At 35.5% G+C, this 18,814-nt stretch overlaps 2 protein-coding genes across 5 annotated transcripts in view; one reads left to right on the top strand and one right to left on the bottom strand.

The window, feature by feature from the left end:
- Positions 1-18,814, top strand: part of LOC142222505 (uncharacterized) — a 329,961-nt gene that overhangs the window by 110,496 nt on the left and 200,651 nt on the right. For all 4 annotated transcript variants that reach the window (XM_075292674.1, XM_075292675.1, XM_075292672.1 and 1 more), the window contains one exon: positions 5,032-5,131. The gene's annotated coding sequence lies outside the window, so the exon portion shown is untranslated. The remainder of the gene's footprint in view (positions 1-5,031; positions 5,132-18,814) is intronic.
- LOC142222504 (neprilysin-11-like) lies at positions 15,261-18,733 on the bottom strand. Its single transcript, XM_075292671.1, has 2 exons — positions 18,198-18,733; positions 15,261-18,128 (listed from the first exon to the last, which is right to left on the bottom strand). Exons 1-2 carry the CDS (start codon positions 18,685-18,687, stop codon positions 16,615-16,617), a joined length of 2,004 nt encoding a protein of 667 aa, XP_075148786.1. The 5' UTR covers positions 18,688-18,733; the 3' UTR covers positions 15,261-16,614.

The raw sequence follows: 18,814 nt of genomic DNA, 5'->3' as shown, positions 1-18,814 counted from the left end.
ATAGCCCCCATATAAACCGATCCCCAGATTTGGCTTGCGGAGCCTAAAAGAGAAGCAAATTTCATCCGATCCGGCTGAAATTTGGTACATGGTGTTAGTATATGATCTCTAACAACCATGCAAAAATTGGTCCGCATCGGTCCATAATTATATATAGCCCCCATATAAACCGATCCCCAGATTTGGCTTGCGGAGCCTCAAAGAGAAGAAAATTTCATCCGATCCGGCTGAAATTTGGTACATGATGTTGGTATATGGTCTCTAACAACCATGCAAAAATTGGTCCATATCGGTCCTTAATTATATATAGCCGCCATATAAACCGATCCCCAGATTTGGCTTGTGGAGCCTCTAAGAGAAGCATAGTTCATCCGATCCGGCTGAAATGTGGTACATGGTGTTGGTATATGGTCTCTAACAATCATGCAAAAATTGGTCCACATCGGTCCATAATTACATATAGCCCCCATATAAACCGATCCCCAGATTTGGCTTGCGGAGCCTCAAAGAGAAGCAAATTTCATCCGATCCGGCTGAAATTCGGTACATGATGTTGGTATATGGTCTCTAACAACCATGCAAAAATTGGTCCACATCGGTCCATAATTATATATAGACCCATATAAACCGATCTCCAGATTTGGCTTGCGAAGCCTCAAAGAGAAGCAAATTTCACCCATTCCGGTTGTAATTTGGAACATGGTGTTAGTATATGATCTTTAACAAGCGTGCCAGAATTGGTCCATATCGGTCCATAATTATATATAGCCCCCATATAAAACGTTCTCCAGATTTGACCTCCGGAGCCTCTTGGAGGAGCAAAATTCATCCGATCCGATTCAAATTGGGAACGTGGTGTTAGTATATGGTCGCTAACAACCATACCAAAATTGGTCCAATCACACAAAAATTGGTCCATATCGGTTCATAATCATGGTTGCCACTAGAGCCAAAAATAGTCTATCAAAATTTTATTTCTATAGAAAATTTTGTCAAAATTTTATTTCTATAGAAAATTTTGTCAAAATTTTATTTCTATAGAAAATTTTGTCAAAATTTTATTTCTAGAGAAAATTTTGTTAAAATTTTATTCGGTTCATAATAAAATTTTCATCATTGTCAAAATTTTATTTCTATAGAAAATTTTGTTCAAATTTTATTCGGTTCATAATCATGGTTGCCACTCGAGCCAAAAATAATCTACCAAGATTTTATTTTTATAGAAAATTTTGTCAAAAGTTTATTTCTATAGAAAATTTTGTGAAAATTTTATTTCTATAGAAAATTTTGTTAAAATTTTATCTCTTTACTTTGTCAAACTGAATTATATACGTATTGGATCGATCTTTTTGATTTAATATATACCACGTATGGACTTACATACAATTTAGAAGATGGTGTTAGGAGGTTTTAAGATACCTTGCCATCGGCAAGCGTTACCGCAACTTAAGTAATTCCCTTGTGGATGGCAGTGTTTAGAAGAAGTTTCTACGCAATCCATGATGGAGGGTACATAAGCTTCGGCCTGGCCGAACTTACGGCCGTTTATACTTGTTTTCAATTTTGAAATTATTTCGGCTTTTCTACAGCCTTAAGTTTTTTCAATAAAATTTGTCAAAAATTCATAGCAGATTTGTGTGTGGAATTTTAATTTAAATTTGGGATGTTTGGAGATGACAGCGCCCTAATTTAGGGACAAGAGCCAGGAAAATACTGGCAACACTGTTCAAGAGTATAATGTAACATTTTAACAGAGAACATAGAATATTATTGTTGCCAAACTTAAAATGCTTGCCGAAATCAGAGAAATAATATTAGCGAAAATGGCATGGTTGTGACAAACATGTTACATGTTTACCATTGTACGCATCGACTAGGGCGGTTCACACCATTACCTTGAGTACTGGTGGCCAATCGAAGGTGTAAATTTTCAACTGACCTCTTTGGCAAGTTTATTCACAAACTGCTCAAATTTAGAATCGGTTGTCATAGGAGAAACCCAAATTCATAGGAGAAACCCAAATTCGTTAAGTACCACTTCCGGTTTTGTGCATCGTTGAACTATTGCAGTTTTTGAAACTCAAATAGCATTAGTCCAAGCTCATTTTTTAATATGTGTTGCCTCCCTTCTCGTGATATATGCAGCGAGCACCCTAAAAAAATCGCTTCTGTAACATATACCCCAAACACATTTTGCTTCAAGCATATATATTTTCAGGATTGGTGCAAATAAAATATTGTTTGTATTGTTCAAACATATTATGTTTCACCTTAGGACATACACTGATAGTAAAAAATGTTAATGAAATTTTCTTTACTTCCATTATTTTACTTGCAGCATACTCTCTACGTCTCTCTTTCTAAACACATATATGTTTACAGGCTATTTCCAAATTAATATATGTTTGCATCTAAGCATATTATATATACAAACATTTTATGTCCCAAACAAAATATATAATTTTCTAAACATATAATTTTTACACCCAACCATATGAATACAAGTCTTTTTCGCCCGTGTGTATTTCGATCACATCTACCCTTCATTTTTCTGATCACTTCTGGTGTTCCAAATACTTTTGTAATCGTGAAAACAATAAAATTAACTATAAATTTGGCAGCTGTCGTCGGACAATAATAGCAACATAAAGTTGTTGGTGATACTTATCAGACTCCCTGTACACCCTATGACTATATTGTCGCACTGTCAACCTAGGTTAGGTTAGGTGGAAGCCCGATGTATCAGGCTCACTTAGACTATTCAGTCCATTGCAGTGAAACTACTTAGAGAAGCTTTGAAACCCTCAGAAATGTCACCAGCATTACTGAGGTGGGATAATCCACCACTGAAAAACATTTTGGTGTTCGGTCGAAGCAGGAATCGAACCCACGACCTTGCACCCTCAAAAAAAATCGCTTCTTTAACATATGTTCCAAACATATTTTGCAGGAAGCACATATATTGTGGGATACTGCCGAAACATTAATATGTTTGTTTTATGTGAACATATTATATGTTTGGAAGCATTTTGAGCCCAAAAAATAACATTTGTATTTATACTTAAATTTTTATAATGAAACTTCGAAATGTGAAATGGTTATTAAAGATTTATAGTCAGTAACAGTGCTTGATATAAACGAAATTGACTGATTTTTGGATAAAATATTTTTTTTTTGCAAAAATAACAATTTTGTAACAAAAAACTGGCGTGAACAGTTTTATACTAGCATTTAACACCATCGCTCTAAAATGCCTTTTATTTTTCTTTAATAATTCGTTTTAAAGAAAATAAACTTTTTTAATTGTTTTAGCTGCAAAACTCGAACTTAATGCCCGCTTTTATATTTGAAGGTGTCCGTCAACTCCTCGTGGACTACTTATTAATAAAGAGGAACTAAACTTTGTTTTTATACATTTTACTGTGTAATTTTTCACTATATCCTCCTTATTTCATTTTACTGTCCCAACTCTAAAAAGAGTATAGTGCCCTTTCGTTATTTTTATTAAGACCCCTGATTTATTTTAACGAACCAAGAAAAAAATTGTGTCCATAATGCCAAAATGATAAACAAAACACATGTCCACATACACATACATAAAATGCTGCTCTCAAGGCGAAAACATATGCTGTTTGTTTTTCAAATGTCTATTCTCTTGGTACCGAAGCCACCGTGGTGCAATGGTTAGCATGCCCGCCTTGCATACACAAGGTCGTGGGTTCGATTCCTGCTACGACCGAACACCAAAAAGTTTTTCGGCGGTGGATTATCCCACCTCAGTAATGCTGGTGACATTTCTGAGGGTTTCAAAGCTTCTCTAAGTGGTTTCACTGGAATGTGGAACGCCGTTCGGACTCGGCTATAAAAAGGAGGTCCCTTGTCATTGAGCTTAACATGGAATCGGGCAGCACTCAGTGATAAGAGAGAAGTTCACCACTGTGGTATCACAATGGACTGAATAGTCTAAGTGAGCCTGATACATCGGGCTGCCACATAACCTAACCTAACCTAACCTTGGTACCGAATGTCTATTCTCTTTATTCAAATTAAATAATATTTAGACTTAAGCATATCAAATTTTTGGCCTTATTATAAAACAGTTTTCCAAAACAACATACAAGCGGTTTCACAGAAATTGTTCTCTTTTGATTCTTTCGCTGTGTTATGTTGATATCTTTCGTCAACTCTCCCGGTTTCCATCTCTATTTCTTTCTCTATACTCTCTCTGTCGCTTTGAATAAAATATCACAACATATGTATGCTTAATTGAAATTTGTAAATTTATATATGTATGTTTGCATTCACACATATGATTTTTATGAAACATTCATGCCCCAAACATAATATATTCTAACATATTAATATAGATGTCCCAAACATTTAGTGTTAGTTTAGGAACATTACATGTTTGCACTTAAATATATTGTGTTTTAAAATTGTGCGCGAAACACATTTTCTTTATATCGGAACATATGAAAAACATATTTTTCTAACAGTGTGTGTATGCAAGGCGGGCATGCTAACCATTGCACCACGGTGACTCCCTAGACGGTCACAATGGACTGAATAGTCTAAGTGAGTCGGAAACTTAATCGGGCTGCCTAAACACAAAATTTTTTTCACGGTGGATTATCGCACCTCAGTAATGCTGGTGACATTTCTGAGTGTTTCAAAGCTTCGGCTATAAAAAGGAGGTCCCTTGTCATTGAGCTTAACTTGGAATCGGGCAGTACTCAGTGATAAGAGAGAAGTTCACCACCGTGGTATCACAATGGATGAATGATCTAAATGAGCCTAAAATATCGGGCTGTCATTTTACCTAACCTCACTTAGACTTGCCCTAAACTCAATATTTGGTATAGAAGGCATAGAATTAAAAAAAAAAAATATTAATCTACCAGAACTGTTGGGTTTTTGAATTAGTTATCACCATAGAAACCTATCTCTGAAGACCCTGTATTAATTTTCAAATTATTATGGGTGTCTATATGTCCACAAATAATAATCAAGTTTTTAAATCTTCTATTTCAGGTTTTAATGCCCAAATTTCACAAATTATTCTTTGAGAGGTAATTCGGACCTTCATCTCCAAAATATATCGATTTGATTTGCTCGAGCAGTTGATTTTAAGGTAAATTTGCTTATAAACAAAACAAAATTGTATTCAATTTTGTAGAGTGTATTAAATAAATCTCCACCTTTTAATACAGCATCACATTTTTATGTTCTCTTTTGAAAAACAAAAACCGCCCGCCCTCTTATCTATTATTTACCTAGTCATAATGCGTATTAATAAAGTTCAAACGCTTTTCGAACAATCGATCTTTAAAAGTCATAAAATAGCATAATAAAATTCAGTTCATAACATATTTGCTAAGGCCTATTCAAGGTTATCGTATTGTGTATATTTTTACAGCATACATTTAGGGGGAGGGAAGCAATAAAAGTTATCTTTAATCTAAACCACTTACTCTTGCAAGTACATCGACAACAAGAGAAAAATCCTATGCAGAGGACTTTGATGAACAATTAAGTACACGCCTTTATGCCATAGCGATGATGTGATGTGATTGCTTTTGTATGCATGATGGCATATTACTGAAAAGAAAACGAAACCAGCATTTTCAACAGACGCCTTTATTCACCCTATAGAAATAGTATAAACATAAATATTTTATTTATGGCGGTATATTTTGTAAAAATAAAATTTTAGGATGGTCAATAAATTTCATTCATTTTGTTTATTTGAAAAATTGCAATTAACTTTTGAACTCATATGATACATAGATTGAATGGAAATAAAATTTTATTGCATACTTTTGGGAAAATAAAAAATAATACTTACTCATTCTCAAAAATCCTGGAGGGTATTTTTAACGTTGTTTTTTATATCATATGCCACTTAATCTAATCGTTCCTTTTCGCTTATAATTGGCATTTAATAGGTTTAGAATTTTGTTCTTTTTATCGGTTTACCATTTTAACTATAAACTATGACTATTATATCAATGAAAGATACACAGATTTACTTCATCTTTATTGAAAGACAATTATAAGATAACCTTCAAATGCAACATTAAGGGCCACAGCAAACTTTATTTATATTGTTTATTTAATAATTTGCTATTAACCTTGGAGCCTATATAAATCAATGTATAATATAAAATTGGGAATTATTATAGTATACTTTTCGGCATACTACAATTTGTGGCATACTTTTAGCCACGAAAAAAAAACTAACATTTATGGGTTAGATAAATTTTAAGGTTGAATTACACAACATGCGCCAATCCGTGCGTTGATGGAAGGGTTGCTTTTTTATACCCTCCACCATAGGATGGGGGTATATTAACTTTGTCATTCCGTTTGTAACACATCGAAATATTGCTCTAAGACCCCATAAAGTATATATATATTCTGGGTCGTGGTGAAATTCTGAGTCGATCTGAGCATGTCCGTCCGTCCGTCTGTCCGTCTGTTTAAATCACGCTAACTTCCGAACAAAACAAGCTATCGACTTGAAACTTGGCACAAGTAGTTGTTATTGATGTAGGTAGGATGGTATTGCAAATGGGCCATATCGGTCCACTTTTACGTATAGCCCTCATATAAACGGACCCCCAAATTTGGCTTGCGATTGCTCTAAGAGAAGCAAATTTCATTCGATCCGGCTGAAATTTGGTACTTGGTGTTAGTATATGGTCTCTAATAACCGTGCAAAAATTGGTCCATATGGGTCCACTTTTACGTATAGCCCCCATATAAACGGACCCCCAAATTTGGCTTGCGATTGCTCTAAAAGAAGCAAATTTCATCCGATCAGGCTGAAATTTGATACATGGTGTTAGTATATGGTCTCTAACAACCATGCAAAAATATCGGTCCATAATTTTATATAGCCCCCATATAAATCGATCCCCAGATTTGTCCTCCGGAGCCTCCTAGAGGAGCAAAATTCATCCGATCCGGTTGAAATTTTGGTACGTGGTGTTAGTATATGGTCTCTAACAACCATGCAAAAATTGGTCCATATCGGTCCATAATTATATATAGCCCCCATATAAACCGATCCCCCAATTTGGCTTGCGGAGCCTCTAAGAGAAGCAAATTTCATCCGATCCGGATGAAATTTGGTACATGGTGTTGGTATATGTTCTCTAATGACCATGCAAAAATTGGTCCACATCGACCCATAATTATATAGCGCCCATATAAGCCGATCCCCAGATTTGACCTCCGGAGCCTCTTAGAGGAGCAAAATTCATCCGATCCGGCTGAAATGTGGTACGTGGAGTTAGTATATGGTCTCTAACAACCATGCAAGAATTGGTCCATATCGGTCCATAATTATATATAGCCTCCATATAAATCGATCCCCAGATTAGTCCTCCGGAGCCTCTTGGAGAACCAAAATTCATCCGATCCGGTTGAAATTTGGAACATGGTGTTAAAATGTAGTCTCTAACAAACACGCAAGAATTGTTCCATATCGGTCCATAATTATATAGAGCCCCCATATAAACCGTTCCCCAGATTTGATCTCCGGAGCCTCTTGGAGGAGCAAAATTCATCCGATCCGGTAGAAATTTGCAACGTGGTGTTAGTATAAGGCCGCTAATAACCATGCCAAAATTGGTCCATATCACACAAAAATTGGTTCATATCGGTTCATGGTCCATAATCATGGTTGCCACTCGAGCCAAAAATAATCTACCAAAATTTTATTTTTATAGAAAACATTGTCAAAATGTTATTTCTATAGAAAATTTTGTCAAAATTTTATTTCTACAGAAAATTTTGTCAAAATTTTATTTCTATAGAAAATTTTGACAAAATTTTAATTCTATAGAAAATTTTGTCAACATTTTATTTCTATTGAAATTTTTTTCCAAATTTTATTTCTATAGAAAATTTTGTCATAATTTTACTTCTATAGAAAATGTCAAAATTTTATTTCTATAGAAACTTTAAACTTAATTATATACGTATTTAATCGGCCCTTTTGTAGTTTAATATATACCACGTATGGACTATGTGGTATATATTATGTTGTTAGGAAGTTTTAAGATACCTTGCCGTCGGCTTCAGTATAAGTTTCTACGCAATCCATGGTGGAGGGTACATAAGCTTCGGCCTGGCCGAACTTACGGCCGTATTTACTTGTTTCCTATGGCCTTTTTGCATGAGTACAAAGCTACCGTTGCTTTTCTCGCCCTTTCTTCAATGTTAAGCTTAAAGTTCAGCTTCCTGTCCAAAATAACGCCAAGGTATTTTGCACACTCACCAAAGGGAATTTCCATACCCCCTAAGGAAATGGGCCTAACCGTGGGAGTTTTGCGATCTTTGCAGTACATGACTAGTTCTGTCTTTGCAGGATTTACCCCAAGACCATTATCTTTCGCCCATTTCTCAGTCATCCGGAGGACCCTCTGAATAATATCTCTGATTGTGGATGGGAATTTTCCCCTGACTGCTAGAGCCACATCATCTGCGTATGCCACCACGTTTATCCTTTCTTTTTCTAGGGTAACCAGAAGGTTATTTATAGCAACATTCTAAAGAAGAGGTGATATAACTCCTCCTTGGGGAGTGCCTCTGTTCACATACCTTTGTATGTTTGCTTGTCCTAGTGTGGCTGAAATGCGTCTCTTCATAAGAAGTTCGTCTAACAGCCTAAGTATACATGGATGGATGGAGTTGTCAGTCCATTTAATATCGAGCTCGGATGGACATTATTGAACGTCCCTTCGATGTCTAGAAACGCCACGATTGTGTATTCTTTGACAGATAGTGAGCTTTCAATAAAGCTGACTAGTTCATGTAATGCGGTCTCAGTAGACCTGCCCTTCTAGTATGCATGCTGTCGTTTTGAGAACAAACTTGAATCGATGCTAGTTCTAAGATAAATATCTATCATCCTCTCCAGAGTCTTAAGTAGGAATGAGGATAAACTGATTGATCGGAAATCCTTCGCCCTCGAGTGAGAGGCTTTTCCCGCTTTAGGTATGAAAACGACTTTTGTTTCCCTCCACTTTCCTAGGATATAAGATAAGTTGAATACATCCTTTATATATCGCCGACAACCAGGGGATAATTTTGTCAGTCACTGCTTGTAACTCCGCCGGAGTAATTCCATCAGGTCCGGGGATTTGAATGGTCCAAAGCTATTTAACAAATTAATCTAATTCACTACCCTTTAAGTGTGTAAAATTTCATCGCAGTCAGATCAGATTTAGATATAGCTTCCATATATATGTATCGCACGATTTTCCCAAAATTCTCCATGAAACCCTTGCGATGTGAACCTGATGCACAATAATATACCAAAACAGGGACTCATGCGCCCCATATTATGCCCACCTATATTTGGACCAAAAGTACCTCACCTTTTTTATTTCTGGCAAAAAAATACAATTGTGGTGTTTAGATGACAAAAAAGATCGGTCTATATGGAGCCTATACCAAAACATGGATCGAGACACCCCATATTCGGCGCATCTATTTATGAATCTAAAACACTAGATGACTAGATTCAGGTAAATCGGATATAAATTGCTGTGTCTAGAAACCCAAGATTGAAACTGGGGATTGACTTATATAAGGACTATATAAAAACCTGGACCCATATAGCCCATCTTCGAATTTGAACTGCTTGTAGACCAAAAGCATTCTTAGAATTTTTCCCCAATTATACCGCCATTACTATTCTATGGTGGTGAGTTTAATTAGAATTTATGGAGTGATCTCATAACTCTCATTTAAATTGCTTATTTGAGTCTACATAAAAAACAACAATTATATATGGAATAACCTTAAGATGAAATAAAATTTTATTGCATACATACAGATAAACAAACCTTGAGTTGAAATTTAAATTTTATTGCATATATTTGGGTAAACTAAAATTTATGGCATACTTTTAGGAAAACCATAATAATAATGATCTCCCATTCTAAAAAAAATATGCATAAGAAAAATAAAATATGAGACATTATTTTGGGCAATTGAAGTCAGATATTTTAATGCTTGGAAAAAAAATTAATTTATTCCGTTTTTTGTCATCCAAAATATCGTTGGGATTTTCTCATGTGATACTTCTCTTGAATATTGAACCTTCCGCCATAATAAGTTTTATTGAACTTTACAAAATTGTCTATACACTAAGATAACTTTGGAGCCCTGCAGTCATATATGGAATAACTTTATTATGTTAATTTCATTGTATACTTCTAGGCAAATTAAAATGTGAAACAAACATTTAGGCAAACCCATAACTTAAATCAATCTGATGGACATTTTCATACCCTCCACTATAGGATGGGGGGTATAATAACTTTGTCATTCCGTTTGTAACACATCGAAATATTGCTCTAAGACCCCACAAAGTATATATATTCGTGGGGTCGTGGTGAAATTCTGAGTCGATCGAAGCATGTCCGTCCGTCCGTCTGTTGGAATCACGCTAACCTCCGAACGAATCAAGCTATCGACTTGAAACTTGGCACAAGTAGTTGTTATTGATGTAGGTCGGATGGTATTGCAAATGGGCCATATCGGTCCACTTTAACGTATAGCCCCATATAAACCGATCCCCAGATTTGGCTGAAATTTGGTACATAGTGTTAATATATGGTCTGTAACAAACATGCCAAAAATGGTCCACATCGGTCCATAATTATATATAGCCCCCATATAAACCGATCCCCAGATTTGGCTTGCGGAGCCTCTAAGAGAAGCAAATTTCATCCGATCCGGCTGAAATTTGGTACATGGTGTTAGTAAAGGGTGATTCTTTTGAGGTTAGGATTTTCATGCATTAGTATTTGACAGATCACGTGGGATTTCAGACATGGTGTCAAAGAGAAAGATGCTCAGTATGCTTTGACATTTCTTCATGAATAGACTTACTAACGAGCAACGCTTGCAAATCATTGAATTTTATTACCAAAATCAGTGGCAGAAAATCCGCTTTTTTATCGACAAATTTTGTTCAGCGATGAGGCTCATTTCTGGTTGAATGGCTACGTAAATAAGCAAAATTGCCGCATTTGGAGTGAAGAGCAACCAGAAGCCGTTCAAGAACTGCCCATGCATCCCGAAAAATGCACTGTTTGGTGTGGTTTGTACGCTGGTGGAATCATTGGACCGTATTTTTTCAAAGATGCTGTTGGACGCAACGTTACGGTGAATGGCGATCGCTATCGTTCGATGCTAACAAACTTTTTGTTGCCAAAAATGGAAGAACTGAACTTGGTTGACATGTGGTTTCAACAAGATGGCGCTACATGCCACACAGCTCGCGATTCTATGGCCATTTTGAGGGAAAACTTCGGAGAACAATTCATCTCAAGAAATGGACCGGTAAGTTGGCCACCAAGATCATGCGATTTGACGCCTTTAGACTATTTTTTGTGGGGCTACGTCAAGTCTAAAGTCTACAGAAATAAGCCAGCAACTATTCCAGCTTTGGAAGACAACATTTCCGAAGAAATTCGGGCTATTCCGGCCGAAATGCTCGAACAAGTTGCCCAAAATTGGACTTTTCGAATGGACCACCTAAGACGCAGCCGCGGTCAACATTTAAATGAAATTATCTTCAAAAAGTAAATGTCATGGACCAATCTAACGTTTCAAATAAAGAACCGATGAGATTTTGCAAATTTTATGCTTTTTTTTTAAAAAAAGTTATCAAGCTCTTAACAAATCACCCTTTATAAGGTCTCTAACAACCATACAAAAATTGGTCCACATCGGTTCATAATTATATATAGCCCCCATATAAACAGATCCCCAGATTTGACCTCCGGAGTCTCATGGATGAGCAAAATTCATCCGATTCGGTTGAAATTTGGTGCGTGGTATTAGTATATGGTCTCTGACAATCATGGAGGAATTGGTCCATATCGGTCCATAATTATATGTAGCCCCCATATAAACCGATCCCCAGATTTGACCTCCGGAGCCCCTTGGAAGAGCAAAATTCACCTGATCCGGTTGAAATTTGGTACGTGGTATTAGTATATGGTATCTGACAACCATGCAGGAATTGGTCCATATAGGTCTTAATTATATATAATCCCGATTTAAACCGATCCCCAGATTTGACCTCCGGAGCTATTGGAGGAGTAAAATTCATTTGACCCGGTTGAAATTTGGTACATTGCGCTAGTATATGGCCGCTAACAACTATGCCAAAATGGTCCATATCGGTCTATAGTTATATATAGCCGATCCCCAAAAATAATCTACCAAAATTTTATTTCTATAAAAAATGTTGTCAAAATTTTATTTCTATAGAAAATTTTGTCAAATTTTATTGCTATAGAAAATTTTGTCAAAATTTTATTTCTATAGAAAATTTTGTCAAAATTTTATGTCTACACGCTCACAAAAAATCGCTTCTGTAACATATACTCCCAAACATATTTAGCTTCAAGCATATACATTTCTGGGTATTGCCCAAACATTTATATGTTTGATCTCTTCCAATATATAATATGTTTGAAAGCATATTGGTCTAAACAATATATGTTTGGGTAGTCTAAGTTCCAAACATTTTGTATTTTTGCATCCAAATTCAATAATGTTGTCTTCCAAAAAACAATATGTTATTATGTGAACATATAATATGTTTGGAAGCATTTTGCACCCAAAAATATTATATGCTTAAAAAAAATTCTCCCAAACAATATTGTGCTCAAAATTTTATTTATTTATTTATATATTTACAATCATAATGAATTATGAAAATAAACAGGTAATATAGGTGCTAACAACATAGGTTTTCGACCTGAATGCTCAAAATATTGTTTCTGCCCAATTGTATATTCCCCCACATCTTTCTCACTTCCACGAGATTTTTTAGTTCTTAGCACCTTTTTCTGTAATACAAACATTGTAGAAGAAATTATTCAATTGTATGATTTTTTTTATTTTAATTTTACCTTTTGCCGGACGGGGATTCGAACAGCGGACCACACAGTTTGTAAGGATCAAAGAAGTAGCTGATCAATTGCCCAAGGAAAAATAAAATGTTAATTTTGTAATAACAAGCAACAACCACCAACTTAATTCAATATCGCTCCCTGTTAAATAGCGCTCCAAGCTACTAAACACATATATGTTTATAGGCTATTTCTAAATTAATATATGTTTGCATCCAAGCATATTATATTTACAAACATTTTATGTCCCAAACATAATATGTTCTAACATATTAACATATATGTCCCAAACATGTTATGCTAGTTTATGAACATTATATGCTTGCACTCAAAAATATTGTGTTTAAAAATTTGTGTTCCAAACATATAATGTTTATAGCCAAACATATGAAAAACAGTCTTTTTCATCCGTGTATAGAAAATTTTGTCAGACTGAATTATTTACGTATTTAATCGGCCTTTTTTGTTTAATATATTCCCCGTATGAACTAACTTACAATTGAGAACACGAAGTTTTAAGATACCTTGTCATCGGCAAGTGTTACCGCAACCCAAGTAATTCGATTGTGGATGACAGTCTTTAGTACAAGTTTCTATGCAATCCATGGTGGAGGGTACATAAGATTCGGCCTGGCCGAACTTACGGCCGTATATACTTGTTAAAGTTGATTTTCTATCATGTACCATTTAATCCAATATTTTCTTTCAAAAAAATTAATTTATTCCCGTTTTTGTCATCAAATAGCATCATATATGGAATAACTTTATAATACTAATTTCATTGCATACTTATAGGCAAACTAAAATATGTGACAAACGTTTGGACAAACCAAACTTAAAAAAAATAATCTGATGGACATTTTTAAAGTTGATTTTCTACCACGTGCCATTTACTACAATCTTTTCTTTTAAAAAATTAATTTATTCCCGTTTTTGTCATTGGGGGTTTTCTAGCTTTTTCAGGTATGATATTTTTATCGAAAATTGGATCTTGTATGTTTTATTGAACTTTGTTATATTCTCTATCCATAAATATAATTTTGAAGCCCAAACATAAAATAGCATCATATATGGAATAGCCTTAAGAGGTTAATTTCATTGCATACCTATAGGCAAAACTAAAATGTATGACATGCTTTTGGGCAAATAAAAAAATAAAATCAATTCGATTGAAATTTTTTAAGTTGATTTTCCTACACGCGCCATTTAAAACAATCTTTTGTTTTCGTCTTTTAATTGGTATTTAATATTTTTAGGATTTTTTTTCACAGTCAATTTGTTGATCTTTTTAAAAATTAATAGCATTGAAATCTAGAAGGTACGATAGCTTACTTTAATCTCCTTTGAAAGAAAGTACAAATACCTATATCCTATTTTTTCTCTCGGCATTTTAATGAAACGTAAAAGCTAAAAGGAATAAGAGGTTCTGATTTTCACAGGAATCCTTAAAAAAGGATACCAACAACATTAGGTAAAGTTAACTTGTTGTTTTGGGCCAAAAACAAATATTTAAACATTTGCTACTATGGCAACCTAATTCAGTTGAAAAACAAAAATAAAACCTTTCACTCTATGCCAGATAATACTTTCCGACTCCAGGCCAGTTCAAACAATTAAAAGCAAATACGAATACAAACTGACTGGAAAAGTGGTTAAAATAAATCTGGCGGTGGTGGTGGTGGAGGTGCTGGTGGTGTCAGTCTATGGTCTTCATGCTTGTTATGGAATTCAGCCAAGTTGAAGGATTGCTTGTGAGCAGTATTTGAAATTGTTATTGTTGCTATCACAGACTAAATATATTACGTTTTAATTGTATTGCATTTCCACATGAGACGCCATTTGATTTTTACTTGAATTGAGGAAAATTGTTGGATGTTAAAAAGGATTCAGGTGTTAACATAACAAGGGTTAAATAATGTTTATTTTTAATCTCATTTTTTGAATGATGATTTGAGATTGATGTGGCTATAAAAGATTTGAATAAATTGCTTTAGGTTATATTGGCTCCGTGAAATAAGGTCCCAAAAACAAAACGTACCAGCAGTGAAGAGCGTCAATCCAAGGTTATGCCAACTTAAAAGAGGCATTAGGAGATCCTGCAGTGTAGTTAGAAACTGTTATAGACTTCTCTCGACGAGATATCAGATCAGTTCAATCAATCAGTCAAAAATTTGTCGGGGATCTATAGGGAATGCTTCCTTCCCTTCTTAATTGGCTTTATACTACGGTTATAAGACCTGTGGCTTTATATGGCTGCCACGTTTGGTGGACAATCGCGAATCACCAAAATCAGATATCGGAAATAAATAAGATAAATTTAACAGGAATGCCGCTTTAGAGGTACTGATATCAGTCTGCTAACTCGATTTGCACATAAAGGGTGATACGGTCAAAATTTGGTCAATATAAACTTGACGTATTTCTTTCAATTTTGCATTTAAAAAATCTGAACACCCCTCATTTTGAAGGTGTGTGTGTGTAGAATGTTGCTCCTATTTTGATTTTGGAATTCACTCTTCAGTTGTCAAAATGCCGTCCAAGCAAGAAGAGCAGCGTATCAAAATTTTGCTCGCGCATCGCGAAAATCCGAGCTACTCGCGCGCAAAGCTGGCAAAATCGCTAAAAGTTGCCAAATCAACCGTTACAAATGTAATTAAAGTGTTTGGGGAACGTTTGTCGACAGCCAGGAAGTCTGGATCGGGGGGAAATCGAAAACCGGAAGCCGCTGAGACGACAAAGAGTGTTGCCGGTAGTTTCAAGCGAAACCCTAACCTCTCTCTCCGAGATGCCGCAAATAAGCATCGAGCCAAAAAAACGAGCCGGACTATCGACTTACAAGAAGGTAGTGACTCCAAATCGCGATGATAAACAAAATACGACGGCCAAAGCGCGATCCCGAGGCTGTACACGACGATGCTGACGAAGTTTGACTGCGTGGTAATGGACGACGAAACCTACGTCAAAGCCGACTACAAGCAGCTTCCGAGACAGGAGTTTTATACGGCAAAAGGAAGGGGAAAGGTAGCAGATATTTTCAAGCACATAAAACTGTCAAAGTTCGCAAAGAAATATCTGGTTTGGCAAGCCATCTGTACCTGTGGCTTGAAAAGCAGCATTTTCATAGCTTCCGGGACTGTCAACCAAGAAATTTACGTGAAAGAGTGTTTGAATAAACGTCTGCTGCCTTTCCTGAAGAAACACGGTTGTTCCGTACTGTTTTGGCCGGGTTTGGCATCTTGCCATTACGGTAAAAAGGCCATGGAGTGGTACGCCGCCAACAACGTGCCGGTGATTCCGAAGGACAAGAACCCTCCCAACACGCCAGAGCTCCGCCCAATTGAGAAATACTGGGCTATTGTCAAGCGGAACCTAAAGAAGACCAAAAAAACTGCTAAGAACGAGCAGCAGTTCAAGGCAAACTGGCTGTACAAAATCTGATGGCAGGTGTCAAGCGTGAGGCCCGGCAATTCGGATTTGGAAAAGCGAAAGCCTAACTGAATATTTTTCCTGAATTTTATACTAATTGAACTTGAAAAAGAAATTGAATTTGATTTTTTAAATAAACGATTTCACCGATTTACACGCGTTTTCCCTTGACCAAATTTTGACCGTATCACCCTTTAGGTTTCTTTATTTTGCAATTCCTTCATGATAAACAAATAAATACTTATTAATAAATTTCACATTTTCTTAAGGGATTCATAAGAGAACCCCTGGGACAGTGAAAAGCTTTAGAAAACTCCTCGTAATTCAATAAAGGACCAATGGTACGAAATTTAGCGGGAGCGTAATTCCCCATAGCTTGCTGATAAGCATCAAATTCTGTATCCAAAGTAGAACACCAATTCTGACCATAACTAATGAAGAATAATTGTTCGTTCGTATAGTTGAAATTCGGAAGAACTTGGATTTCTTTGGAATTTTCATGTGTGAAGCGATGAAGCCATTTCATATAGGAAGAAAAGGCTAGACGTAAACCTCCATTATCGGCTATATTTTCTCCTTGGAATTGTTGCTCATTTGCTAGACTCGAATGACTTTGGTTAGTTAATCCTTGATATTGATAGACGAAACATCTTTTTCTCTCCGCGAATTCTTTTTCAGATTCATTATCCCACCAATTGTGCTCATTGCCATCAGCATCAAATCGCGAACCTTTATCATCAAAGGCATGAACTATTTCATGACCTATAGCTGAACCCAAGGCACCAAAGTTATACGTCTTAGGATATAAGGGAGACCAAAAGTAATTGGGTTGTAAAAATCCTATGGGAAGTTTTATGGCATTTTCCACATTGGAATACATGGGTCCATATGATGATAAGGCCCCATAGTCTATGGATCGTATGGATTGTTTTAAATTGTGACGAGATTTTTTGGCATTCCAAGTGAAAATCGCTTTCATGTTAGCAATATAATCTTCAGGATTGAGATTCAAATCAGCATATTCTTGACTAAAATTATGAGACGAATAAGAGCTTATATCCAAACGCATTTTATTTAATTTCTTCAAAGCTTTCTCTCGGGTATTCTCAGTCATCCATTGAAGTCTAGAAGATAGTATGGTTTCCCGAAATGTCATCTTCATTAGAAGCCACATACGTTGTATGGATATTTCCAATTCAGCAGAAAAAGTTTCCCTATACAATAGTTGATCAAGTTTTTTATAGAAAAATTCTTTGGTTGAATCCAAACAGAGATTGGATTGACCTGCAGATGCCATTGAAGTAGGTACTATAAATTTACTAATATAATTATAAAAAATATAATTAGCCAGAGTTTTAGCAGGGGTCTTAGCTATAACATCTAAAACATTTTGAACGTAATGTTTTTGTATATAAACTTGGGCTGGTTTATAATCCATAGCATCCTCAATCATTTGCTCAAAATCTAAGGTGGTATTGAATACAGTCTTCAGCTGGGTGACTAAGGTTAATGCCAGTAATTCGTTTTGTGGAAGATTTTCTTTATCATCTAACATTCCTTGGGCCAAGGCTGTTTCGAAATCTAGAATTTCTTTAGCTACATTCCAGCATAATTTCGCCTCCTCCTCCTCCTCTTCGTCTGATTCGGTATTGAAAATTATTTCCAATATTCGGACAATATTTCGTATATTATTTTGACGATCATCTTCAAATTGGGGATCGAGATAAATTGATCTTGTTTCTAGAGGAAATTTAGGTTCTGCAATGTATACACGAATTTTGGAATTATCATTAAAATCCAAACCGGCTGAAATATCGAAAATTATACCAAATCCAAATTTGTATATAATCTGCGTTACCATTTTCGACCATTGAAATTTTTCCTCTTGCCAATTATCTGCGCTTAACAAAGGCATTTTACCGATCTCTTCAATTAATTCCCTCAGTTTAAGTGATTGTATATTTTCCAATTTCTTTGCATTCATGCATGATCTATAGAAGTTCTTCACCTGTCTATCAGCATGTGAATCTGTGGTATTGTCTTTTTCCAACAACGTTTTAAGCTTCATTCTCATATCCATTTCCAATATTTCCAAGGGATTTGCAGCATAATTGGATCTCTCATCTTTACCATAATTGCCACAACTAAATTCATAGAAATCTTCACAAGGATCTGCACTTTCATTCATATAACGTAAGATTTCTTTGGCTTTATTTCTACGTTCAATATCTTGGGATTCCAACGAAGTTGATATATAACCTCTTGCCATTGCGAATGCAACTATAAAGAGACAAGTGATCCTTGTTGTTATATTCATAATGATTTTATTTAACGTTGAATTCTTCAATCCGCGTACTGTTCGTTGTGAGATCTACAATATCTCTAATCCCACTTTTGTTTTTCAATGAAAATCTAGTAGAAAGAATACCTCTCATTTGTTTACG

The sequence above is a fragment of the Haematobia irritans genome, chromosome 1 (assembly GCF_050003625.1).
Source record: "Haematobia irritans isolate KBUSLIRL chromosome 1, ASM5000362v1, whole genome shotgun sequence".
In the NCBI taxonomy this organism is placed as follows: Eukaryota; Metazoa; Arthropoda; class Insecta; order Diptera; family Muscidae; genus Haematobia; species Haematobia irritans.
This window is presented reverse-complemented; position numbering and strand designations above follow the sequence as displayed.

Coding starts and splice junctions, on each gene's coding strand:
- LOC142222504 (XM_075292671.1), bottom strand. CDS start 18,687: ATGAATATAACAACAAGGATCACTTGTCTCTTTATAGTTGCATTCGCA. Junction 18,129..18,197: donor TATATACAAATTTGGATTTG/GTATAATTTTCG, acceptor TATACATTGCAG/AACCTAAATTTCCTCTAGAA.